The sequence below is a fragment of the Seriola dumerili genome, unplaced genomic scaffold (assembly GCF_002260705.1).
Source record: "Seriola dumerili isolate Sdu_G_001 unplaced genomic scaffold, Sdu_1.0 BDQW01000056.1, whole genome shotgun sequence".
NCBI classification, from domain to species: domain Eukaryota; kingdom Metazoa; phylum Chordata; class Actinopteri; order Carangiformes; family Carangidae; genus Seriola; species Seriola dumerili.
In genome coordinates this window covers 3,576,964-3,602,276 of record NW_019174311.1, presented here as the reverse complement: position 1 = coordinate 3,602,276, position 25,313 = coordinate 3,576,964, and the positions used below count along the sequence as shown (strand labels likewise).

Below are 25,313 nucleotides of genomic sequence, written 5' to 3'. Positions count from 1 at the left end.
ACTTTATTTTGTGATTCAAGCCTTTGCCAGAGAACTCATTGTGGGAGCCAGGATGAAGTCAAGAAAGCAAATGACAAAGGGATTATTACTGATTAGAATGTAGCAGGGGAACAAAACATGCTCAACAAGACAGTTCTGAGGCAATTTTCGTCCTTGCCGGTTTTCTGATGTACACTCTTACTTCAGGCTTCATTATAGACACTGATACATAGTCATGCATGCTAATGGGCCTCGCTGAGCAGGGCTGCACCTGACTAGATTGAGGAACAAAGCTGGATGAGGGGACATCTAGCAGTATACAGTGAGATCTTTTTAAAACGGTGAAATGAATTACTTGTATTAACATGTAAGTAAATTAAATCTTAAGTTTTTATATATGATCAGGACCAAGCTGATTTATCATTAATAATTTCTCTTGTCTTTTATTTTGCATTCATGAAATGACTGAGGGTTGCACAGGAGCAATTATGCACGTGTGGTTATCTTACGTACCAATAAAGGCAGTAAAACACAGAAGACCAGCTGATGCCTGCAGTATGTTAATTGGCTGAGCCAAGTTGTGAAGTAAAAGAAATGGTACAATCAGTGTTATAACCTCTAGTGCCCGTGAGATTAAACATATTTGAGATTAATGATTATGCTTTAAGTGCGCAATTTGGAGGAGCAATGTGACATGTGTTCTTTTATTTTATTTATTCATACACAAACACAAACTTTCAGGCCATCTACAACAATTCTGGACTGTAGAGGTGAGTATGCAAAGATGATGCATAATGCTCATCGTGTGGTTACCGTTTGTACATTTTCTTTAACACCTAGTACTTTCTACCACATCACAGTCCTCAGCAGTTAGGAGTTTATAGACTAGATTGATTAGTCATCAATTAAAAGCTATCACTCAATCACGCTGGAGTTATCTCCCTTTATATACAACCTTCTGTACTTCAGTCAGGTGATGACAACTGAGCAACCAAAGTGCTGGAAAACATTAGTAAGTGTTCCATGAGTAAAGATGCTCAACATATGCACTCGTCAAGAGGAGCCACGGAACAGGCTGCGTGGCTTTTTTGGTTCTTACGACACATCTAATATAATATAATCTTTATTTGTGTTTTAATCTGTCAATAAGATGCTTGTGCTATCTTTTTTGATATGTGCAGTATGATATTATGTGGAAAAGCATTTTAAAAAAAAAAGCAAGTTAAAAAGCATTTTAATGTCAGGAGTAAATGAAATGTGGCCAAAATCACATCTGGATAGGAAGTGCAAGTTAACACATGGTGTGTTTCACATTGACGGTCCTTTTTCCTGTTTAACACTGTCAAATGGTTCAAATGAAGTGCATCCAGCAACATCAAGCCCTTCAACAAAGACACACACTCATACACCTGTACTACTTTTCTTTTCTTTTCCACCTGCACTGTTTCATGTGACGAGGCGTGGATAACTCTGTTACCTGCTGAGCAGTAAGCCCTTCAAAGAGACTATCTCTTGCTTCAGCTCTCCAATTGTTTGGTTGTCCAGGATACGGTTGGTTGAAGATGATGCCTATAGGAAAAACACAAGTGACACAGGCACAAGCACTGTTCAGGTCACATGCAGGGGCACAGCACAAAGTCAATATATGTCTTTCAACAACTCCTCCATGTTCAGTCTCAACAATATGAAATAATTAAAAAAAAAAAAAAACTAAAAAAAACATTGGTTTCCAAAAAAGGTCATAGCCTGCAGGGTAAACAAATATGGTGAATGCAAATGCTAAAAGGCACATGTTTTTGTGTAGTCAGGTCATCCATCACCATAACAACCTCATAACTGCCTACTGCTGGTGATGACAGAGAGGAAGACAAAGAATCATACTTCAGCCACCTCGACTGCTCAGAGAGTCCAGTGAGTGTGAATCATGCTGTTTTTACATAATTTTCCATACTATCTAGAAAAGATTAGGCCAGTGTCCAGTGTTTTGGATAATGACTTTATCTTGAACAATGGCTACATTCATGAAGGCAGACCATAGCTTAGCAGTTTGTTTTGTTCTTTTTGTCTTTTATCAAAGGCATGTGTTATCACACACACTGGTGCAGCTTGAAATGCTACAGGGAATAATAGCAAAGTATTTGAATGGCAAATTGCTGGTGAAAATCTGTCTCTGCAGCACTTTTTTAGGGATAGGCAGGACTTTGACAGGGGGAGCTATAAAATAACGAGTTTTGATAAAGGCCGAGAGAAAAAACATCACGTGGCAAGTGGCAACAGGCAAACCCAACAATAAAACTGAGCTGCAACTGCTGCAAAGTCTTGTAGACTAATGGGTACTGCAACATTAATGGAAACAACTCTGTGGGGGAAGACCTTAGAGGCCTAACATGCAGGTCTCAAGATAATTCTAAGATAAATCTAAGTAAGATGATTAACCAGATAAGTTGTTTTTCATTTTTTAAACTTTTTTTTAAATTTCTTCTGAAATACCGGTATTACCTCTTCATGACACTTGAATTGCTCACACACAAATGCAACCGGTGACGAAGCATCATGAGTTGGCATTGTTTGGCTATAAAGCCAAAATGGTTAGAAGCCAGTGATGTAGTTAATTGCTCCCCATTCTTAATCTATTCCTGAATAAAGAGTACAAACATGTGCACTAGCAGGAGGATAGACTGATGAGACCAGAGGGAGGAGAGGGAGAAGACAAGGGAAAAAGTGGGATAAAAGAAAAGTAAAAACTGTAATTAAGACTCTCCTGACTCACCAGAGGAAGCTTGTTAGGAAGCGTGGACCCCCTATCGAGGGTAGAGGGATAACTTGGACTCTTTCGCTTGTAATTAAATCTAAGAGAAATTAATTGAATCACATCTGAAAGGGATCAGACTCATTTACAGTGGAAGGAGGGAGGCAGAGGAGGAGAAGTGAGGGGAGACAGAAAAGGAGACGAGGAGGGGAAGGAGATTTTTTTTTTTTTTTTTTTCGGCTGTTATCGGCTCCTAAACCTCGCTGATAAGGAGCCGTGTTTTAGAGGTGGTGCATTGGAGGCCAGCTGAAGACACTCTTATTACAGCCGTCACCTCATTAGAACCATCTTAATCCCTTGCCTCCCCAAGGCACCCGTATAATAACGCTGGATTCTGCTTCTCTCTCATTTTACATCGAAAAAAATTAATTGCTGTATAGGCTGAGCTAAAAACCTTCCATGGCACAAAATCAGCTTAAGAGAATGGCACATTTCTGCAAATAACTGAAATGTGAGGATTTCGATGTGCGTATATCACTTCGTATAAGGGGAAAAAAAAGGCTTTCGAGGAGAATTGTTAACCGCTAGCTACATCCATAATGTGCATTATCTACAGAGCAGCACCATATAATATCTCACATCAAGGCTTGTCACACAACACTACCTCTGACATATGTCTAATTAAGTCTGAGGAAACCTAATTAAATGTTGGGCCAGGACTGAATTTCAGCTTTGAGATACATTATGTCAGTGTTTATACACACACATTGAGTAAGAATCTTGTGTTAAGTGCACTAGGTGCTTGGGTGGAGGCTGAGTGGTGGGGTATCAGTGACCGGAGAGATTGAAAGTACGCTGCTGACTTTAAAAGCCCCACCTTAAGTGCTGACACGTATCCAATGGACCGCACAAGTGTGTAAGTTGTGACGTTTTATCAAACTGCTGATCAAAATATTTAACCTCTGAAATGATTTCGCAGCTCTGATTACAAAGGCATAATTTAAGAGATATTTCCAGGTGGGATTTTATAATGCAGAGTTTGACCTATGTATTATTATTCTCATCATCATTTATCAGTAATAACAGATTCTTGTTTTTTCGCCACTGTATGTACATGAAAATTATTTATTTATTAGGTATGCTATTTTTGCTGGTATGCTGCAATGCGTTTTCTTTCAATCTTATATTTCCTATATAAATACATGCATCGGTTTGTTTTTGTACTGAGGGATTTTTTTACTTAATTATTATTGAAACTTAAATACTTCATATTGCATTCTCTTGTAGACTTGATTTAAATGCATGCATCCAAATGTTTTACCCTGTGATTCACTATTTTGTGTTTGCTGGTTCCTAGCATGTGGAGCTAATACAATAAATAAAACATTTACGTTGACTGTGTTGTGATGTCACTGCCCTATAGGCTACATATGACACTACATTGTGGTTTCATCCTGAGGACGGCAATGTGTGGTAAAATGAATTGTTCAGACATAAAAAGACAGAAAAATGAGTGATGAGTGAGCATCTCTCTTCTTTCCTGTGATATTTGACTTTTTCCACCCGTCCCGGTGTATAGTTGCAGGGCTCTGAGGGCTCTGTGTGGCCTCAACAGTGGAGAGCATAATCCTCTTCTTGGCGCTGCACATTGCATCAGGCATGAACAAACAATCAACAAACTAGAATTACCGCCTCGCAGTTGTATGCCTTCATCAACCAGTCAAGTTTAAATCATTGTCTGTATAGATGTTATATATGAAGTGAAGACTTTAATATAAGGAATTTATTAAAAGGTATTAAGTGTATTTTCGGTGAAATGAAAATTATATATTAACATGTATGACTCCAGTGAATAATCTGTCTTCCTTCACTTCACTTTTTTCAGAGGGCAACGGATGACTGATATTGAGCCTCATCACATTGTGCAAAGACAGTCACCTGCAGCTCAATATCAGCAAAACCTGGGAGTTTGTGTTGGACTACCAGACGAACAGGACGCCCCCGGATCCTGGTTGTCATCCAGCGAGAGGAAGTGAAGAGGGTGGAATCCTGATACATAAATACAATTGATTTGACTTTCCTGTGTTGAGCTTTGTTGCTCTTGTTCTGCGATACGTTCATTGAATGAAACTAAAAACAGGGTCAAATTCCTCGTATGTGTTCACATGCTTGGTGAATAAAGCTGATTCTGATAGAACACAGAGTTATGGCCAAACCTTTTTTTTTTTTTGAGAGGTCACTGTAACCTTTGATCTTTGACCACCAAATTGATCAAATGATCCTTGAGTGCAAGTGAACACTTGCACAAAAATTTGAAGAAATTCCCTCAAGGTGTTCCTGAGACGGATGGACAACCCAAAAACATAATGCCTCAGGCCATAGCGTGGAGGCATAATAAATGAACCAACCAACCAAAACCAAAAAAAACACAAACCACTGCACTGACTGGGTAGGTCTTTTACTGTGTAAATACCGTATAGTAAAGATTTCCTCTAACTGGTTTAAAAGCCTTGTAACTAATATGTCTCAGGTGGGTGCCTGGGGGTGATAGGCCTCTTTCTGCCTGTTAACTAAGTGCTTCAGGAAAAAAAGGAAAAAAAATCTAAATATATATATATATATACACATACATACGGCTTACATATACATGCATATATATTACAAGCAAAGAAAAAAAAGATTATCAACTCTAGCAGCACCCAAGGACGGCAACGCATCTGGCTAAATGAAGATAAATGCCTGTGGACCATTAGCAACAAGATAAGATCTTTAACAAGCCTTGTTTAAGAGTGTCTGAAGGCAAATTAATTCACAGTTACTCCGCCGGCAGACAGTGTGTTTTCGTGTAACGCATGTATATTTATGATGGAATTAGTTTCAAAAGGAAGTCCCCAGAGGAGTGTTTTTGAGTGGAAACACTGGTACAGTGCAATTGCTCTATTTATGCACTTTCCCACTGGCAGTATGTCTCGCGCAAGCAAGGAGGCGGTTTCTAATCTTCTATGTAGTATCCACTAATAAAGAGAACTATCAGTGAGTTGAGACAGCAAGGCAAACACAGTTAACAGTTAGATTTGTAATGATAATGGAGCAGAAATAGACTTGGCTGTTTAACATCAGGGATGAATCATCCTGAGTCCCATCTATCCTTAACACGTGCGGTAGAACACAGCAGCACGTCTTTAAGGAGTCATGAGAAACTGAGAAAATAGCGAAAAAGAGGAGAACTGTCCCAGGGCCTGAAGTCAGGAAATGTGCAGCATCAGCACGTGCTGTGTGTGTGGACATGAGTCAGTCTCAACTCACTACCATAATGAGGTCCCCAGTTTAGGGACAGTAAACACACTCCGCAATTGAGCGGTTTCCAAACTACGAGAAATGTTTACTTAGCAGCTGAGGAAACAGAAGTCTCCATGTGTTTCGGGTTAAAGGCACATTTCCGTGTTGAGAGGTATAATTGCTAAGCGTGGTGCACTTTGAGCAGCATGGTGAGGCAAACCCCGAAAGCCGCAAACGGTGAATGATAAGTAGCTCGCCAGCTCCAACATGTGTTTCTCATCAAATATCCCGGACCTGAAAACAATTTCCCAATTTCCCCCATGGCCTGAGACAACAGAGGGCCTCGTGCCGACTCGCAGGGAAAATTTAAGATCAACACTATAGCTATAAAGCTGAGTTTATGATTTGTTTAATGGGTGTTTTGATGTGAAATATACTTTTTATACACTACTGCTGTCCAACTAGGCACTCATAGCAAATGAAGTAGACACTTTTTAATCCAATCTATGATTTGGAGATGACGAATGAAAAGAAATAACATCCCTTGTCCCTTTATGCTGTGGAGGGACCTCATTGTTTAAAGTGGGCTGACAGTGTGCCTGACAGAACACCTCAGCTGGGTCGCTTTCAGACCAGCGGGGGGTCAAATCAGCTCCCATGTACTCACACATGCTGATCTGGGCCACCACTGCTCTCTACACCAGAGAGACTGAATGGCTGAGAGCTTGAAACAGCACAAAATTAGGTACCAGTTGTCAGTTTTTGATTAACCTTGTCCGGGGAAGAGATTCATATTTTTCTTCCTCATTTGTGCCGTAGCAGATGTGTCCGCATATGTTTTCCTGCGATATCCAGATGCTACAGTGAAACACCCGTGTGCTTAACAGCTGTGGACATAAAACATTGTCTAAGATCGTCTCTTGCGAGGACTTTTTAAGAGCTCAGAGATCCTAAAGCGATTTATGAGCATTGTTATAAAAAGCAAAAAACATTTCATCCCTGCACATAAGTTTTTAGAACACTCACTCCATCCGATTCACCCAAACACTTACAATTCTGAGTAGATTATGAACAATGTCTATAAAAATCAAGGCGAAGAGGAATGACCATACGGTTAAAGATTATGGGCCCATGATGAGATGCACCATACTATTTTGCAGCTTGTGTTCTGATGATATACAGTATAATAAGGCTGTCTGTCTTAGGTACTTATGACTCGGGACAGCGCGAGAGATTTTAGTACACAGAGGCCTCGAGAAACCTTTTCTCTCTCCTCATCAATCTGGAGATTTGAAAATGCAACTTTATGTTTACTGAGCTGTTCTGTAATTTCAGAGTTACTGCCTGTCTAGCTTTCCTCAAAATCATAAATCTCAACATAACAGACCTCAAAAAGGTGCAGTCTGCAAACTCTCATGTCCAAAATACAGCAAAGCTCAGTAAAGTTGTTTCCTCTCCATCTTGTTAGTTTGCAGTATGATATAACAACACAAATACATTATTTAATGAAATTACTAATTTACAACCAGTTTCTTAACTAGGCTTAACATGCCAGATGGAATATGGATGAATATGAGGAGAGTCTCCAACTGTGGTAATTGTGCTACTATCTGCTTTAATTACATTACAATACAAACTGCTACAATCTGAAGTTTAATCCAGGAAACCAGTGAAAGGAGAAAGTGGTGCAAAAAAGAAAAGAAAAAAAAAAAATCAGGTAGTTTTAACTGCAACCACTGATATTCTAGCAAATTGGAAATTTGGAAAGTATATGGGGTGGTAAGTGAATGATGCTGAGTTGCTGATGAGGTGGTAGCTACCTCTGATGCAGCCAGTTCCTGAGAGAGCTCCTGGATTCTCTGCTGCTGCTGGATCAGAAGCTCCTGGACGGAGACCAGCGTCTGTTGCAGCTGGCTTACTGTGGAAACGAGCAGAATAACAGTCGGTAAATCCCGCAAACTTTAGAACACATTAAAAAAAAAAAGAGAAGTAAGATTGTGTGATAAGGTTGTTTTGGTGCCACAAAACTGAACATTTTCTTTTCAGAGACGTTGACAGAACTGATGAGACTCAACACATGTCACCGATCAAAGCTGTCCTCTAAGAATTGTAATCAAAGCTAACACCCCGTAACTTTAGTCGCAGCTTTTTGGTCGGAGGCACTGAGGGTGGAGGGTGGGAAGGGGGGGGGGGGCACATAGGATGGAGATATTAATCTCTAGTGTCTGAACTTAAATCAAATAACAGTCTCTAACCTTCCATTACCCACCCAGACACTGCCTTCTAATGCATCTTAAATCCTCAAACGATCAACAAAGGAAAAAACAAGGCTCTCATTTGGGAGGAGGCTGCCAGACAAAATGTCCCCCCTAATCCTAATAAATATTGTTCTTTTTCCATTGACTTTGAAGATTGAATTAGTTCAAGTGTTGGTGTTGGATGAGGGTGTATGATTTCAAATAACACCGGGCACAGTTTGTTGCCCCCTGCTTCCAGTCACGCGTGTATTACCAAACAATGCATTAAGTTTCCCTGAGCTGATTATATTACAGAAAACCAATAAACATTCATATAAATCATGGGCGTGTAAAGTGTTAAATCAAGCCTAATAGGATTAACATCAACAGATATTGTGGCGGTCCACTGCTGAGGTTGTCAGGCCAATGGTTAAAAGCCTGAGCTGCAGCCGGCTGGACGGGATGTAAAGAACCCTCCTTTCACATTAACCCAGGCCAGGACAAAAGACAGAGTCAGGCTTGGAGCCTGTGTTTCTTTTGAAAAACCAACACAGACAAAATATTTGATCTTTCAAAGACACTAATATCTTGTAGTGACACCTGTGTTTAAAGGGTGGAGTTGTATCAATATAGGTGGGGTGCTGAAACGTTTGATCTTTTCATGCTTGCGGAATCCTAACGGAATACGAGTTTGAGCAGGATGGTCGGTTTGGGCCTAAAACCAGTGTGCAAACAATTTGAGTTTGTTACTGGGTTTGTGATCCAGAGTGTGACCAACCTTTCTGAAGACGGCAATAAAACTAAAATACCGCGGCCATCCCTGCTTAAAAAGGTGTTAGTGTGACAGGGTGTGTGCGCTAAGCCAAGAGCTGCCCTATTAGTCTCCGATTCCGCCTCGCCACAAAACAGCTTATCCAGATGTGTGGGTCAGTCTGCCAGCCTGTAATGCTGTACCTCCTGAATTACCATTGGCACCACTTTTTCAGCCACTTCAGCCAAACGGTTCACAGACCAACTCTTTTCATGTCTCTCCACAAAGTTGACTCCTCTGTACTGCTCAGACACTTGACAAAAATGCGCAACTTCAGTTCACTTCAACTACAGTTATCACAGATATGAAGCCAAGAATAATGAAGTCAATGACTTTGGCCAGGCATGAATCAGAAGGAGGCTGTAGCAGTGGTGTGTGTGTGTGTGTGTGTGTGTGTGTGTGTGTGTGTGTGTGTGAGAGCGAGACAGAAAGAATCGGAGACAAGATGATGTGTGAGGCTTGCAGCTGCTGTGAGGACGGTGCACATTGTGTATTCAGTAAATTATTCAGTAAATACCTCTATATAATGTACACTACATATGTCCAGGCCTGTCTCTGTCTTTAATGGCCAGCTGGTCACCAATATGGCTCCTACCGACTGAGAGTGCCCAAACAGCCGCACAATTCCATTACAGCCTGGGTACGCTGAAGGAGTTCCAAGATCCATTCATTAATTGTCTGTGTGAAGTTGTAGGCAAATCATAATGGGAGTCAAGGCCCCTACTCTCGAGCTGAGGCTGGTGAGAGAGACTAATGTAGTCCCCATTCAAAAGGATACATCACCTCATTGCGCCCGGCACTAGAGAAATACATGAACTTTAACAAAAGGGGGTTCAAGCAATTGGCAGCAGTGAGGCAGTCGGCCGCTATTACTCAGTGCAGCGAGAAGAGAGGGAGCGAGAGGGAGAGAAAGACAAAGGCAAAGCAGGGGGAGAAAACTCTCAATGTAATTGCAACCCCTCTCCCCAACTGTTAACTACAACAGTCATTAACTACAATAGCAGCTTGGCTACTGCAGTCATAGCAAATTAGTTCCCCACACTGGCTAGAAAAAAGACCTGTGTTTTTTTTCCTTTTTTTTCCCCCCAACTGGAGGCTCACCTACTCGCTGCAAAACTGAGGAGGACTCAGCCTGTGAAATCCTCTCTTTACTGACAAACAAAACAGGGTTTGTAAGTTGGCAAATCTCCAAAAAGTGATAAGTGGAGCAAGAATGGGCAGTGAAATAGCCAGAGGAAATGCGTTTGCATAGTTGGGAGAAAATGACCATAAAAGAGCATATATTTGTTAATCAGATTCAGGGTGGCACACCTCGCACGCAATCTCACACAACTGCTGCCCTCCACCTACATTATCCAGCCAGAAAACAATGGCATGGGTGTGACTGGATGAAATGATAACAGCAATACTTTCATCTGCACCATGTTGGTCTGTGACAGGAACTGTAAACTCAAACAACTTGATTTAAAATCAAACAAAGGATACCTGTATTAAACTCACGGTATGGCATTTCTGATTCAAGTACGATTCCTTTTTTATCTCTCTACTGCACAAAACCTCGATAAACACAGATCTAATGCTACTTTATAGTTTTACTACTATAATAATAATAATTATATAATAAGAATTATAATAATTTGGCAAATTACACGCATTTGCGTCACTAACACAACCAAGTTTTTACCCTGTTTGATATCTCATACAGACAGGGGAACACAGGTCATGTACATTACTGTGACCTTTTCAAATTTAAAAGGAAATTAAATTAAAAAACACATTTGGATTTAACAATTTGTGTTACAAAAAATGAGCTAAACACAGACCAAAATGATGTAATATGCCCCTGAAACTCTAAAATCTCAAGCAATTAAAGTTACTCAAAACTCACCATGCTTTTAATGTTTGATTAAATGCTGTTACCCTATCCCTTTAATGTACTTTAGTCCTCTTGGTTCTTTGATTTAACTTGATGTTATAATAAATGTAGAATTTCTATAATTATCATTATTTTTAGTGTCGCCTATTTTTCTACCGGGCTGCTGATCTCAAACAGGGATTGGTACCTTTCAGGTGAAAACACTCCAGTTCAACACTACTGCTAACAAGACCAAACTTTCTCAGAGTGCCTCCTTCATTTACGCCTCCCTGGATTTTTAATTATACTGACAACGAGCTAGGAAAGCATCTCTCTCCTTGCTTTTCTCTCTCTACATGTTTGACAGCCAGGTTGAGATTCCTCACCTGTCCAACATGGGAGCCGCACCTGTCACCGTGCACTTAATCACACTAGGGCCAATGCTGAGCCCAGACGCCACACAGTGCCATGCTGCACGCATGGTACACACACACACACACACACACATACAAAGACACATACACGCACACAAAATTAAAATGAACTTTCTCGCCACCTACGGGGAAGAGGGTGGATGATGATGATGGCGGTGGAGGTTTGGATGGGGCTGAGGTTGGTGCAGGGGGAGACGGATGGAAGGGGGGAGTGAGAGAGGATGGGAGGGGGGGGGGAGAAAAGTTGTCATTTCCCAACTCCTCATTAATATTCCGAGGTTAAGAGCTTTTCAGCGAAACGTAATTAATTGAGCCCGAGCCTGACAGTAAACAAGCAATTTCAAATTAAAGCGAAATGACAGCGGCGTCATTTGTTAAAAACGTGCGGGGCCCCCCGATTTTGGCGACAGATAAATGAGGGAAAATGTTAAGGAGGGAGAAAGTGATGAAGATATTAATCTTCACCTGTCTGTGTCAGCGTGCCACTCATTGCCGCAATGTTGCTTTCCATCCTCTGCAGATGCTTCTTGTCCTCTCGGCTGCCCATAATGAGGGGAAGGATGTATTTCTGCAATTAAAAGCATGGCACAAAATTACACTTCTCTCCAGAGGGAAGGGGCAGAAAGATGAGGAAAAGACAGGGCCACCTAGACTTGGCTCTGGAGGGTCAAAAGCATTGTTTTATTGGACTAATGCCTAATTGTCTAAACTGCATGATTAGATGCATGTATATCTACCGCAGTGTCCAAGCAACTGATACAGGTATGTGCACACATCTATGTTGAGACCATTGGTCGATTAGAAAATTAATCAACAAGTTTGACAACCAATTAGTCATTTTAGTTATTAAAAAAAGTTATTCATCAAGCATAAATGTCAAACATTGCTAATTAAATATCTTTGGGTTTTAGACTCTCAAAAGTAAAAACACTTTGAAGATGCTTTGAAAAAATTTGAACCCAAGGTTTCTGAGAAAAATTTCAAATTCTTTCTGCCTATGGACTGAACAATTAATGTGTAAATCTAAAAAAAATAATAATTAGGCTAATCTATAATGAAAGTAACTGTTAGTTGGAGCCCTAAAAACACATTTACAGCAATGTAAATGAAGGAAATCCAGAAAGGGACAGTGAAACCAAGAGATGGGCCTCCAGGGAAAAACACGATGGCGAACACTGAAAATAGTCCTCCAAAACCAAAGACAATGTCATGTTGTTTATTATCTCTCTGCCACTGAATAAACAGAACTCTACCAAATCATATGTATGTCTGACAGCCAAATGAGGATGTTTGTTATCCAGCGTGAGTGTTACCCAGATGAGCAGCTTGTGTGCATTTCACTGAGTCCTGTACATGTGTGTACGTGGAGCTGAGCTCACCAAATAAAATCACGTCAATTTAACCTTGGGGAGGGGGGGGGGCCCACTGAACTGCACTCAAAATGTAAAATAAATGTTTTCTGGGTTTTAAGGCTGAATAAGGATCATTTAATACCTTGCAGCCAGTTGCAGCTTGTTGCTCCCCAAGCCGGGTTTTCTCTCCAGCTCAGGTGGCAAGCAGACACACCAGCGCAAGTAATAAACACTTTTTAGAGAAAAAGATTAAACGAGTGTCAACACGTAGTAATTAATAAGTGGGTTGCTGGGAGTGTGGTGTTTACAAGGTGCACCATAACATAAATAAAGTATGGGCAGAAGCCTGGACATATGGTGCGACTGGCGCTACGCTCCAGTGACATGACAGCAACCTGTGCCGTCCCGCCAGGGAATCCCACCTCCCAGGCGACCAGTGGCTGGCAAACCCTGCTGCACGTAGCGGACTGGTACAGTGTGTGTTTTCATCAGTGAAAGACCGCAGGGATAGAGGAAGAAGAGACAGAGGAACCAGAATGTGCATGTGCAGCCTTATGAAAGGCTCTGTAAAGAAGAACGAAATAATAGGACATAACAGGATCTAAAGAGAAGCCAATATGTCTGACAGGGTCAGGTAGGCATATGCATGTACATGATACGCGCTCCCTTTCTCTCTCCTACAGACACAGAGGAGAACGGCCTGTCATCTAGGCCAAGAGCTACTGCTAGAGCTCCTGTCCTCCTCTAAAACGAGAGTAATGGCTTCCACATGCCACTCAGACTACTACTAACAACCACTATGGGATTAATGTCACCGGGGACAAGGGGCCTCATGAGCTCATGTTCAAGGGCTGCTAAGCCCGATAAAAACCAGGGTGATTATTTTTAGACGGTAGGATGGCAAAAAAATGGTTGTGTGCTGTGTTAGCAACTATATTTTTTAGAGGAATAAAAAAAAAAATATCTGAGAGGAGGAGGGAAGGCGAAGTTAAAAAGAAGGGGTTCAAATGAGATCATGCTTTGACGTAAAGCAGGGTAGCTTTAATAACAAGACCAGAGTGATGTTACATACTGCAGAGGCGCCTTCTATTCTAGCACCATAATTCATCATAAACTGATGTACTTGCAAAGACCACCAATTTAAATGTAATATCAGGGAGAGGCAGTACTGACAGATCTTAGGATGCGAAGCCTAATATGTATAACAAATTTTAGTGAAACATTAACTGTGAAAACAAAGTCAGTGAGGAAACATTGTCAAAAGGGCAGGAGAAGCAGGAGAAGCAGGAGAAGCAGGAGAAGCAGGAGAAGCAGGGTGTAACTTGCCTTGTAAAGCTGATGAAAGCCAAAGGCGATGCCCACCATAATGATGGTGAGGGCACCATAGTCTCTCCATCTGTAGCCTGCTGGACCTGGAGAGGGGGATAAAACATGTGGTAAAATACTGATTTACTTTCATTTTAATACAGTTGAAATGCTTGCTCAAGACACTGCTTGGGCTGAAACAAGAAAACAACAACTGTTATAGTAATTTGAGGTAAATTTTATATTGCCTTAGTAATTTACTTCTACAATTAATAAACACAATGTAATACAATTTATCTCTGTGTGATGTTAAAATCATTGCATATAAACCAAACGTCAGAACAATGCAAGGTTAAGTCTGCAAAGCAAAAAGGTGCTCTCTATCCTGCTCTTCCAGAAAGGACTCCATTATGCTCCACTTATTTGGGGTGGGGCCAAATACAGTATATGTACATAACCCTTTAAACAACTGGAATGAACATAAAGGTGTGTGTGTGTGTGTGTGTGTGTGTGTGTTTGTGTTTAGAAGTTGACTGTCTTGCTGAGTGACAGATAATGTGAAAGTGTGTCATTGTGCAAGCTGTCATCTGGGTAGGCCAACTGTCTGTCAAAGTGGAAATTCCCCACATAAGAGAGGCATTCAACTGAAAATGTCACTAAACAACAAACAGGTTGGGAGGAAATATATGAGTTTTTCTTTTATTTACTCTGGTGGGGCCCAAATGAATAGGAAATTATTAGAGGCTAAGCCACTAAAGTACACCATTGATATTCTATTACAGGTCTGATTTCACCTAATGGGTTATGTGGTACGTGTTTACTGGCTTGATGCAAGTAAACCAGATTGATCTTGTGCCTTACCACTTGTGTGATTTGACATGCAAATAAAATGAGAGACCCACTGCCATACTGGACTATATGGTACATTTTCAAGGTGAATGCTATTGTATTTGCCTTACTCAAGGGCATGTTTCATCGCCGCTGCAGCATTCAGGCATGAACCCGTAACCTTTCCTATCGAAAATTTTGAATCATTCTCCAACATCCATATGGTAACCACATAAATTTGGGTCTTCATCAACATTATAACTGCGATAGTCTGTCACCTATCCCAGAATACTGTGCTTCTGAAAGGCCTGGGAGTCCTTGGGATAGGTGGTTGACCCTGAACAAGCCTCACTGCATCACCAAGGGTCTTCACTTGCTCTTTTCCCCCCCTTTAGGACCTTTCATTCTTCCTGTCTCTCCTTTTTCCTCTACCACTTCCACTCTGCCATCTTCTTTTTTTTTTTATTTGGTCACTTAAGCTGTGGAACTGTGGTCTCCATCCCCCGTTTTTCCAATCTCCTCTCAAATTTATTGGGTTCAGTGGAGGCCTTCCTGTCCTTCTACCGCGTGGAAATAGAGATCAGAGTATCCATTACTTCGACAGAGATGGATGCGGGTCCCCGTGCACCGTCCCCATAACAAGGACATCAAAGGGAGGTAGCCCCCTCTTTTCGGCATGACCCCCCATACAAGACTCCTCGCTCTCACCTCATTATGCAGCTCCCTTATAGCCGTTTTGATATAAAACCCCCCACTATGGACGGAGAGCTGCGAGTCTCCCTAACTACATGGCCATCCCATCAACATCACTTTCATTACAAAACATGAGATGCCAGGGGAGTCAAGGACAGTGTGGTAATAAATGAGGGTGGAATACATCTGGAATCATTGTCATATGGGTTAAGCATTACGCGGACTTCATTCTGCATTGGTAAATCAGTGGACAGCACTCATAACCTCCTGAGGTAATAAAGATACAGGTTGCGGTGTGGGGTCTTGCCAGGGTGGAACCCCTTGAAACAGAATGGCAAGGGAGACTTCATGAGCTTGTGCTGTGCAACACTGTATTCCCTGTGTCTGAATTCACAATCAAGGCAAATGTTGCATAGCACACAAGTCTGTAAGCCTTGTAAAGATCCTGGTATTTGGTGAGCTATGGATAATCCTGTTTAGTGGGTTTATATTAATAAAAACAAGAGGGAAGACTCTAACAGCAAACCTGCAGTGGACAGGGATCCAAGTTTTAAATTAGCCTCGACTACAAATTTGTTTTTGAGGTGATAGTGTGCATATAAATATAGTTAGAATGTGTATGAACCAGGTACCAAAGGGGAGAAAACGGAGTGTGCACTCACTGTGAGTTGCAGGAACCAGTTGAGTTGCGTGAAGAGGATGTGGGGGCCCCACAGGGCTCAGAGGCAGGACTTCTTCTGTGCTGCCAGAGCGCTGGATGGCCAACTCGACCTCCTCATCTGTCAGCCCTGGAATCAAGACACACACCTTTAAGACGTTTGGAAGGGGTGCAGTGACTCTGTGTTAATGGGAAACGCCAAATGGCTCCATGGCTGTCATAATATATACTTAAATACTTCCCAAGCTCCCCACAAATCTTTTAAGTACAATTTAGAGAATGTATGTCAAATCGTCATTCAGTTTTACCTACCCTCTTCTAAAAAATGCATTTTCATTTCATGATTCTCAATGGAATTCTCCATTGAGAGTTTCTGTTTCAGGGACATCCATCAAAGAAAGATAGTCTGGAAAGGTTCACACAATGAAATCTGAAACTCTGCTAGCCTATTAACTGCCACCAAAGGCAAAGAAAATAAGAGTCTGTCCACTTCTCAAGTTATATTTCCCATGTGGAGATTTCATACACCCCAGACAGTGAAAATGCATTATTTTAATTTCTTCATTGTAATGTAAATGTATTACATAATTTTGCAAATGCCAATATAATTTAATCTTCAGATCTTTTTAATGATTTTAGTGATGATTAAATTGCAAAGGGCTCCCTGATGGAGAATCAGAGGGGAGGAGAAAAAAAAAATCTAATATGAACATCTCCTTTTGTGGCAAGAAAGGATTTTATTTCAGGCGCCATATACTGCCATTGCTGTGGGTCTCATCTTTTAATGAGCTTCTAAGCCTAAACAAAGGAAAATCATTACAACTTTTGATGAACTACAATAAAATACAACATTATCCAATTTATAGCAAAACAATAAGGAGAAAGCTGAAAACAAAGAATTAAAACCGTTAGATATTGATAAGCATGCTTTACCTTATAATGAAAAATCAGTACAGTTCGTATTATAATGTTGTATACTGCTCATTGTAACTTCCTAACCTTTTACCATTACTTGTGTAAGCCCTTTCCCTCACTTATTGACAGAAAATCCCTTTTGTAACAGAGCCTTTTACTTGAACTATTCCCTCGGGATTTGGAGAATTTACACAAGCCCAGAATAAGCTTCCTCCATCTTTTGAGAGACACTGCGAGACAATTGGAAAGGGTTCAGTTGCAGTGTTTCAAGAGCTGGCTCTTAGTTTTTATTAAAAGTAACTGCGCAAAGCCAGATCTCTGATACTGACCTACAGAGTGGTCTTCATAAGAGAAACACACAGTAACACTCATATAGTTTTAATAATACTGTATGTATTGTTTAAATACGAACAACAGAATAGTCCATTTCTCAAGGTGAATGAGATATTATAACCAAAATCCTTTCATTAAATGATTCATCCCATTTGAATATATGTTTCAGCAGCTTAATTGTGAGGCAAATCTGAATGGCCAGTTGAATCAGAAATCCCACTGTTACCTACCACTGTATCAGCAGCCCTAAAGCATAAAGAAATCTTTTGATACCCTACCACACAGCTTATGCCAAGGGGAGGTCCCTCCCGTCACCTATTTAAATGCTCCGAGGACTTCAAATGGCCATGAAAATTGTTGAATAATTGAAGGCAAATATTGGCCAGCCTGTAGTCTACAGCAGGTCCTGAGTGCCAGGAAGTGGTGAGCACCATGTGCTGAGTTTGTGCAGTCAGACTGCACTGTCAAATAAGCAATAATGTGTCCCTGGACTCCTGATTCATCTGACCACAGCAGACTACATGGTGGCAGACTATTGAATGAGACCTGCAAGGATCTCAGTTTCACCGAATGAGAAGAAATAAAAACATGCTTCAGGTCTTTCCTTTCACCTTGAAATGTAAAGTCTTTTTTAAAAAATCCACATTTAGGATGCTATTGAGCTTAATGTATGTACATCTTAATGGCTGTTCATATCTTTGAAGTTGTGTTTGCAGCAAATGAAAGGTTTTTTTTTTTTTTACCTTGCATCTAAATAAAATACATGGAAATTCCTAAAGCTATATTCTAGTCAAATTACAGCTTGCTAAGTTGTGTTGTAGGCTCTGATCTGTTTATTGTTGAGGGGAAGACAACACCAAATGAAAGGGCCCTTAGATCCAAAAGAAAGGGGAACAAGGTGAAAGTGAGTTTTACATATAAAAGGAAAAGACAAAAAAGGGATTGTGAAATTTATTATGGGTTCCAAAACCTGTGGAATGACCCCTGGACCTCCATTTCAGATCGACCTGTGGGGAGATGAATTTTTTAAGACATAAATTACACCTAATGACGACACCATAAAAAAGAACAATAATGGAAAGCTATTCTGTATTTCATTATACTGTATTATTTGGTGCACCTGATACACGCAGTGCCTGTTTATGAGTCACCGTATTAGCAGATGCTCAGCCAAAGCATTTGCTTTGACCTTGCCATTCTCATTGGGGCATGAAATTACGGTGCTGGCACCTCGATATTACAGCTATAAATACTGTAAACTGCATATCTGGGCTACGTTTTCTATTGTCTTTCAACATAAACCTGATCGGTATTTATTTAAAGGAAAACCCATTGCTCGTCAGGTTATTTACAGCTCTATTTTCAGTGGCTCATATTCTCTGGGTATTTTTTAAGGGCAAAGAGGCAGCAAGGCTCTTACATTAAATCCATTTCTCCAATTCTGGCACTTCTGGACTTTATGGGTCAAGACCTAAGCCGGACAGCCAATTATAAAAATTGCTTACTAAAATATTTTGGGTGGTAAAAGGTGAATGCCTTTTTTGCTGTCCTCCAAGGCCTGAATTATGAAGTTGTCCTTGGGTGAAAATTACTTACATTTTGAATAACATATTTATAAAAAAAAAATGCATGGCAGGGGTCATAAATAGATGGAGGTCAATGGGTTATTAAGAAGTCAAGTGCAACTTCAACCTGTTTCTCATGCTGTGCTGGCGAGAAGATTCTACATGTCATTTGGTTCCGTACAACTGCTTGAAAATGGCATGCCCTAAATAATGACCGCTCTCATAGAGTATTCATTTATGTATTAAAAAAGCGGACTCTGCTCTCATTTCCCTGCTTTATCGCCTTGTACTGATGACAAAGTAGGCAAGGCCTAGGCTAGGTGGCGCCGTGGAGTAATTTATAACCACATCAATCCCTTTACCTTCTGTGCAGGCCTTGGTCATTGTCATTTTTGTCCGAGAGGTGAGTCACATAACCCCACTTACAAACAGGATCCTATTAATATCTGGAATGATGAACCTTACCCTTACCTTCATACCAGGTATGGTAATAGCCCAACAGCCTACCTGTGTTCCCTGTGACCCTCCATCACTGGCCCTCTACTCAGGGTGAAATCTATTAGGATTATTTATTCAAGTCAATAACAACTGGGATGGCATAAAAAAGAAATAATTCAAGCCATCATTTATGTGTCGCTGACAGAGAATGTACTGTGCCTGTTCACATGCTGAATTTACCTGTAATGCAACAATGTATGTCTGTGTACTCTGAACTCTCCCAAACTGCACTCAGTCTGGTGATCATCAGAGATGTCATTTTAGGGGCCACAGTCAAAGTGACACGCTGAAAGCTGTAAAATGTTCTTGACTTTGTCTCGAGAATTAGAATTTTTTGGTAATTATGTGTGGAACTGCTAATTGTCTGGGCTAAATGGTGGTGCCAAAATGGGTCCCAACGCACTTTAGTTGTTACATCTGTTAATTGTTGAGGACATAGATGGAACAATTCACTAGATGAGACTGTAGCACATTATATTTCACTCAAACACAATAAAATTTACTTGATCTTGGCAAGGAACAAGTAAAGCAAAATTGCTTCAAGATGGTTGCAAGACAGTTTAAATGCAATTCATTTCCCCTCACTCCTCCGCAAAAAAGAGAAAACGTCTCTGGGTTTAAATCCTGATTTATATTACATCTTAGTGACAAAGTTTCAATATTTCAGCCAGTTTATTCAACAAGGACTCAAGAAGGGCAGCTAGAAATATTGGACTGCATAATTGCCAATTCATACCCTGAAATTGACAGTTGAAGGAAAACAGAAAATTATATTTTTCAATGAATATTGAAATAAACCACACTATTAGGATCTCTTTGGAAAAAAGGAGATGTAACCAGAGAGGCATCCTTCAACGCAGATTAGGGCACAAATGTGCAGAGAAATAATATGCACGAGCGAGATTATTGTGTAAAGATTCTGCAACATGTAATCAAAGTGGGCCCTATTTTCCCCTTCATCAGCTGTCCAGCGTAAGTACTGGCAGCAAGAGGAATCCAATTTAAATTCCACTCTACCAGGAGATGGTATTGTTTCATTTTATGTGTGCTTTGACATTTCTGGCTGTTAATATAGAGTAAAATCCAGAAGTATTTACATAAATATGACATTAAACTGTATTAGAAATTAAGACTGACACATTTGCTGTGGTTGACTATGGGAGGAGGAGGCTGATTGAGTTTCTAGGTCAAAAGGTTGAGAGGACAATATATATGCTGGGTGCAGAAACGGGAAATGTGAGTATTGGCCTACTGATATGTTTATGGAAGTTTACCATTTCTACTAAGTTACTACAGCTAAAGTGAGATAGAAAAGAAAGTAAACAATCACCAAACATCACAATCATATTCTATTCCAAATCTGAATCAACATATGATTATTTTTATAGAGGACAAGTGATCATTTCAAACCGGACCTCTTCTCAACACAGAAACTTAAACCAGACATACAGCACGTATACTTTTGAAAAGAACGAACCAGCACGGCAATGCATCTTGTAACATAATGCGTAATGCGTCATATACATTATATATAATTTACTCTGAATGTAACCGAGACGTAAAACTCATACTGACGTGTGCTACAACACCATAAATAAGGGCATTGGAAACTTATATCGTTTAACTCATCATGACAAAGAAAAACTTCAATGACATAAGAGACGCAACAAAATGATTTAATTTGACTCAGGATTTATCACTTCAAGAAAGTGATTTTTTACTCGTGTCTTTCACTTTAGATAACCTGTTTATTAAATGACATTCACAGCTGCAGAACTACACAGTGTTCAAGGTTAATCTTATAATAATACAACCTTTTCCTGACACAATTTCCTGTAAAATAAACATGTACAAATACTGCTCTTAGTTTGAAATGAGTGTGCTGAAGTGAAATCAGAAGAGCACAAAACATTTTGATTCAATGGGGTATGGGGTTATAGTTAAGCACTTTCCTGAAACAACTAAAGGAAGCTGGAGTCTGAATGTACATGATTTCCAAGTTCACTTATGTATGACTTTAAGATACAAGTCAAGAGTTCTCCTATGAACACTGCAGAGTGCTACTCAAGTATACAGTACTTTATATTCAGTGTTACATTACTCTATTTTCTCTCATCTTTACCCTCTCTCTCCCTGAGATCAATGTCCTTATGCAAATCAAGGGTTCCTGTTTAGATCTACAGTAGAACAGACATTCCTAAATAAATCTGCATTAAAGCGTCATACATATTTCATGGACTTAAAGTGCAGTAAGAGCAAACCATTTTGGATAGCGCAGCTCTGTGGAGTTTACAACAAAGCAGAAAGTAAGAAGAAAATGAGGTGCAGCGTGACATCATGTGGTATTGATGAGGCCTTAGTACATTTGAGATAACCAACAGTGGATTGTGAACGTGCCTTAGTTGTCGATAATGAGACACAAAGACAAAGAAATTTCAAAAGATACCAAGAGTCATTAGAGCCAGATGAGATGTGTGTAGTAGCAGCCGGCAACCATGGATTTGGTTTCAGGTTACCCTCCCTAGTCGTGGAGCTTTTAGGCTCACTTTTCACTGTTTGGCTACTCTAATGCTGGAGGCAAAGTCCTCCAGCACTGCAGAGGTACAGTCCCCTAAGTACTGAACTGTTTCTGTGAAGAAGTGAAATAAAAATACTAACCCTGAAGAGTTTATCTGAGGCAAAGCCACGTACGCTCTGTACACATTGTCATTGCTCAGCCATAGGCTGACTGTAACAAATACATGGCATAACACTGCACATTTCCACTGCCGCATTATATTGAACAGACTTAAATGAGTTCGGAGTAATAAAGCTATTTGCAAGTTTTATTGCACAAACAATATTCTACCATGTGTCAGAAATAATTTCACTGAATTGCAAAAAGAAACTGAGGAGCCAGCAAACATTTCCACCATCCCTGCTTAGAAAACCTCCCTGTGTCATGCCTCAAATTTACGATAACAGTTAAATTAAGTAAAAGGGTTAAAATGCTGGAAGGCAATATTGATAATTCCATTGAAAATGCAGAGAGAGTTTGTCAATATTAATTTTCCTGAACCCAAAGGAGCATCCCAACTGGTGTGTCATTTATTCACAGGGCCTGAATCATGCACTCTGAAGTTAAAATCGACCCATGTTAGACCCCACCCCCCACCCCCCCCCGGGGCAAAGAGCTATGGCCACAACCTTTGACCCGAACAGACTAATCTTACCAAAAAAAAAACAAAAAAAAAACAAAAAACGAAAAACACTGTGTTCATCTCTGGCCACATACATTTTAAAGGCTTTCAGTGCTGCATTCAACAGAAATCAGGAGCAAATCAAAAGTCTCTTACCTTTTTTCTTCAGGAAAGCTTTTCTGGTGGCCAAGGGACTCTGACATACTTTTGGGTTCTGTAGAAATTTTACAGCAGTGGTAATCTGGGAAGAGAGAAATGTGATTTAATTCCTCACAATGAGATAACGTGAGAGGAAGGAGAGTGATGCTTTTAAACACTACAAACAACAGTCTAGACCTTTAAGAAAAAGGTTCGTTATAAATCCAGACAAAAAAAAAAAAGAAAAAAAGAAATTGAAAAACATAAATGGATTCCATTTGACAGTTGCTTCTAAGCCCCCACACCCAGCAGTGAGGGGAAAGACCACCTGACCACTTTCCACCAGCTAAATGTGGAGAATGACCAAATCAGCAGTTATAAAATTAGCCCATCAAGAGTGCTGGACAAATGGAGTATGGAGCTTAATTTGCTATTACCCTCTTAAAGACAAACTTCCATTCTTAAGTGCGCAGTGGAAGAAAATCTATACTTAATGCAGAGGTGATCATTTGTATCTAATAACTTGAGAATCCTAGGCTGAAAACTTCTGTAATTCTTCCAGTTAAAAACCTGCCATGATCAAATCACCCGGCCTGAATGTTGTAATGACTTGAAACGTTAATGCACTAGAACGTTAAATAGCATCAGAACATCAGTAGTTTTAAGTGCACTGCATTCATCGATTCTATTATGTTTTCCTTCGAGATGCACCTTAATTTTCCACCCCAGTATGCATTTCCAAGAATTGGAGGGAGAAAAAAAAAATCTTCCTCAAATGGCATTAAAACATAAATTTGAAGTGGGCGCCATGAAGTGGCGCCTCCTAAAATAGATAAATATGTAAGAACACAGAGAAAGGGGAAACACACTGGAGGGGAGGTTTAGATGACTTATTATCGCACCTGTGGTCCCCGTGATTCAATTGTAAAAGTCATCCCTCTAATAGGTTGAAAGGTTTTGATTACTCTTCTTTTCTCTTAGTGTTGAAAGATACAAAGTGATTGAGCGCCCTGCCAGTGGTAATTCGTTTTGGGTAATGCATTGCATACACTATGAACCCGTTTCAATCCAAAAGAATTGCAGTTTAAACTTGTCCACGGGGTAGGTGTGGCAGAGAAGCTGTGTAAAGAGCTAGATTTCTGTGACAAACAAACAGTACAGTGGAGGATCGAGGCACAGGCATCTTTATCAAACTTATGAAAAAGACTTTGACTTTTCTTCAGCAGGCTGAAAAGCAACTTAATAGCATGTTTATTCTAATTAGGTACACACATGAAAATACTGTGCAGCGTCCACAGACACCCTGCAGTACACTGTATTTGCAGTAATGAAACTTCAATAGTGAATTTTATCAAAATGTACCAGATTCTTCCCGAGAGATGCTGCCACAATTCATTTAGACACTAATCTACCATTTCACTGTGACACTACCGTGACCTTGATGTACGTAAGGGTTATGCAAGGGGTATGGAATTTCCTGGATCTCTATATGCTGAGGGCTTATTAAAGTCAGTCACCCGGAACCTTCATTGTGACAAGCAGATTAAACCATTTGCATGGTGAACCCCCAACTGATGTTCTGGGCCAAAAGATACAGTCAAAACACAGAGAAAATATCCCTTTGATAACAAGACAAAATCACCCTGCTCTTGGCAAAGCTCTTCTGTTCAAGTAAGTGAGCCAACAAGACTACTTGTGGTTAAGGCCGAAAGCAGAGATAATGAACACACTAAAATCTAATATCCTAATATTTATTCCAGTAAATAACAGAGTGATGTAGGCCCTGTGAGAGGGAAATGACCTAATAGAGGAAGAATATGCTGAATGAGCACCCCTTGTTTACATTCCCTTAAAATTTCAGTAGCACAATATTGACAAGAAAATTGTGTCAATGTTAATAGGCATAAGTATGACATCTTAGTAAGGACCACAGCTAGCTCAGCGGCAAACTAATGAGGTAAATGTCCATTTGGTTAAAAGTGTAGTGGTAGATCTTCAGGGAGAGGAAAAGTGCACTTCTTAGCAGATGACATAGATGCTTTGCACAAGTTCCACCCAGACACCTCAATCAATTATAACCACATTGCACAGATTTCAGTCTTGTCTTGTTATTGACTTATGGATCACCCCAGTTATAGTGTTGGGTAGCACACAACTGGGCTTTTAGGGGGGTAAGATGGATAACAGTACAAGGCTCATTTGGGTTGGCAGCATAAATAACTAAAATAAAAAGTGGGTGCATTTCCTTCCTTTCAGGAAACTAGTGAATCATTTTTGTTTGAAACAACAATTAAGCTTTAGTGTAAGCTACTTGTAAAGCTCTGACTGCTAATGCACCAAAGTGCTTCATGTTAGGAGCAATAATCTTTGTAAACCAGATAACCAATAAAGTGTCAGGTAAAGCCGAAAAAGAGGCGAAAACTCAATCATAGGAAGAGATAACATTAACCAACACACTTAAAGACAGTGAAGTTGATGAAAGGACAAGATTACAGCAGTGTTATT

At 40.2% G+C, this 25,313-nt stretch overlaps 1 protein-coding gene across 3 annotated transcripts in view; it reads right to left on the bottom strand.

Annotated features, from left to right (window-relative positions):
• pex14 (peroxisomal biogenesis factor 14) overlaps positions 1–25,313 on the bottom strand; it is a 44,507-nt gene that overhangs the window by 2,799 nt on the left and 16,395 nt on the right. For all 3 annotated transcript variants that reach the window (XM_022741896.1, XM_022741898.1, XM_022741897.1), the window contains exons 3-8: positions 22,827–22,911; positions 16,185–16,310; positions 14,023–14,108; positions 11,810–11,912; positions 7,828–7,925; positions 1,457–1,548 (exon numbers count right to left, since the gene is read on the bottom strand). In XM_022741896.1, the coding sequence (XP_022597617.1) occupies positions 1,457–1,548; positions 7,828–7,925; positions 11,810–11,912; positions 14,023–14,108; positions 16,185–16,310; positions 22,827–22,911 (590 nt within the window). The remainder of the gene's footprint in view (positions 1–1,456; positions 1,549–7,827; positions 7,926–11,809; positions 11,913–14,022; positions 14,109–16,184; positions 16,311–22,826; positions 22,912–25,313) is intronic.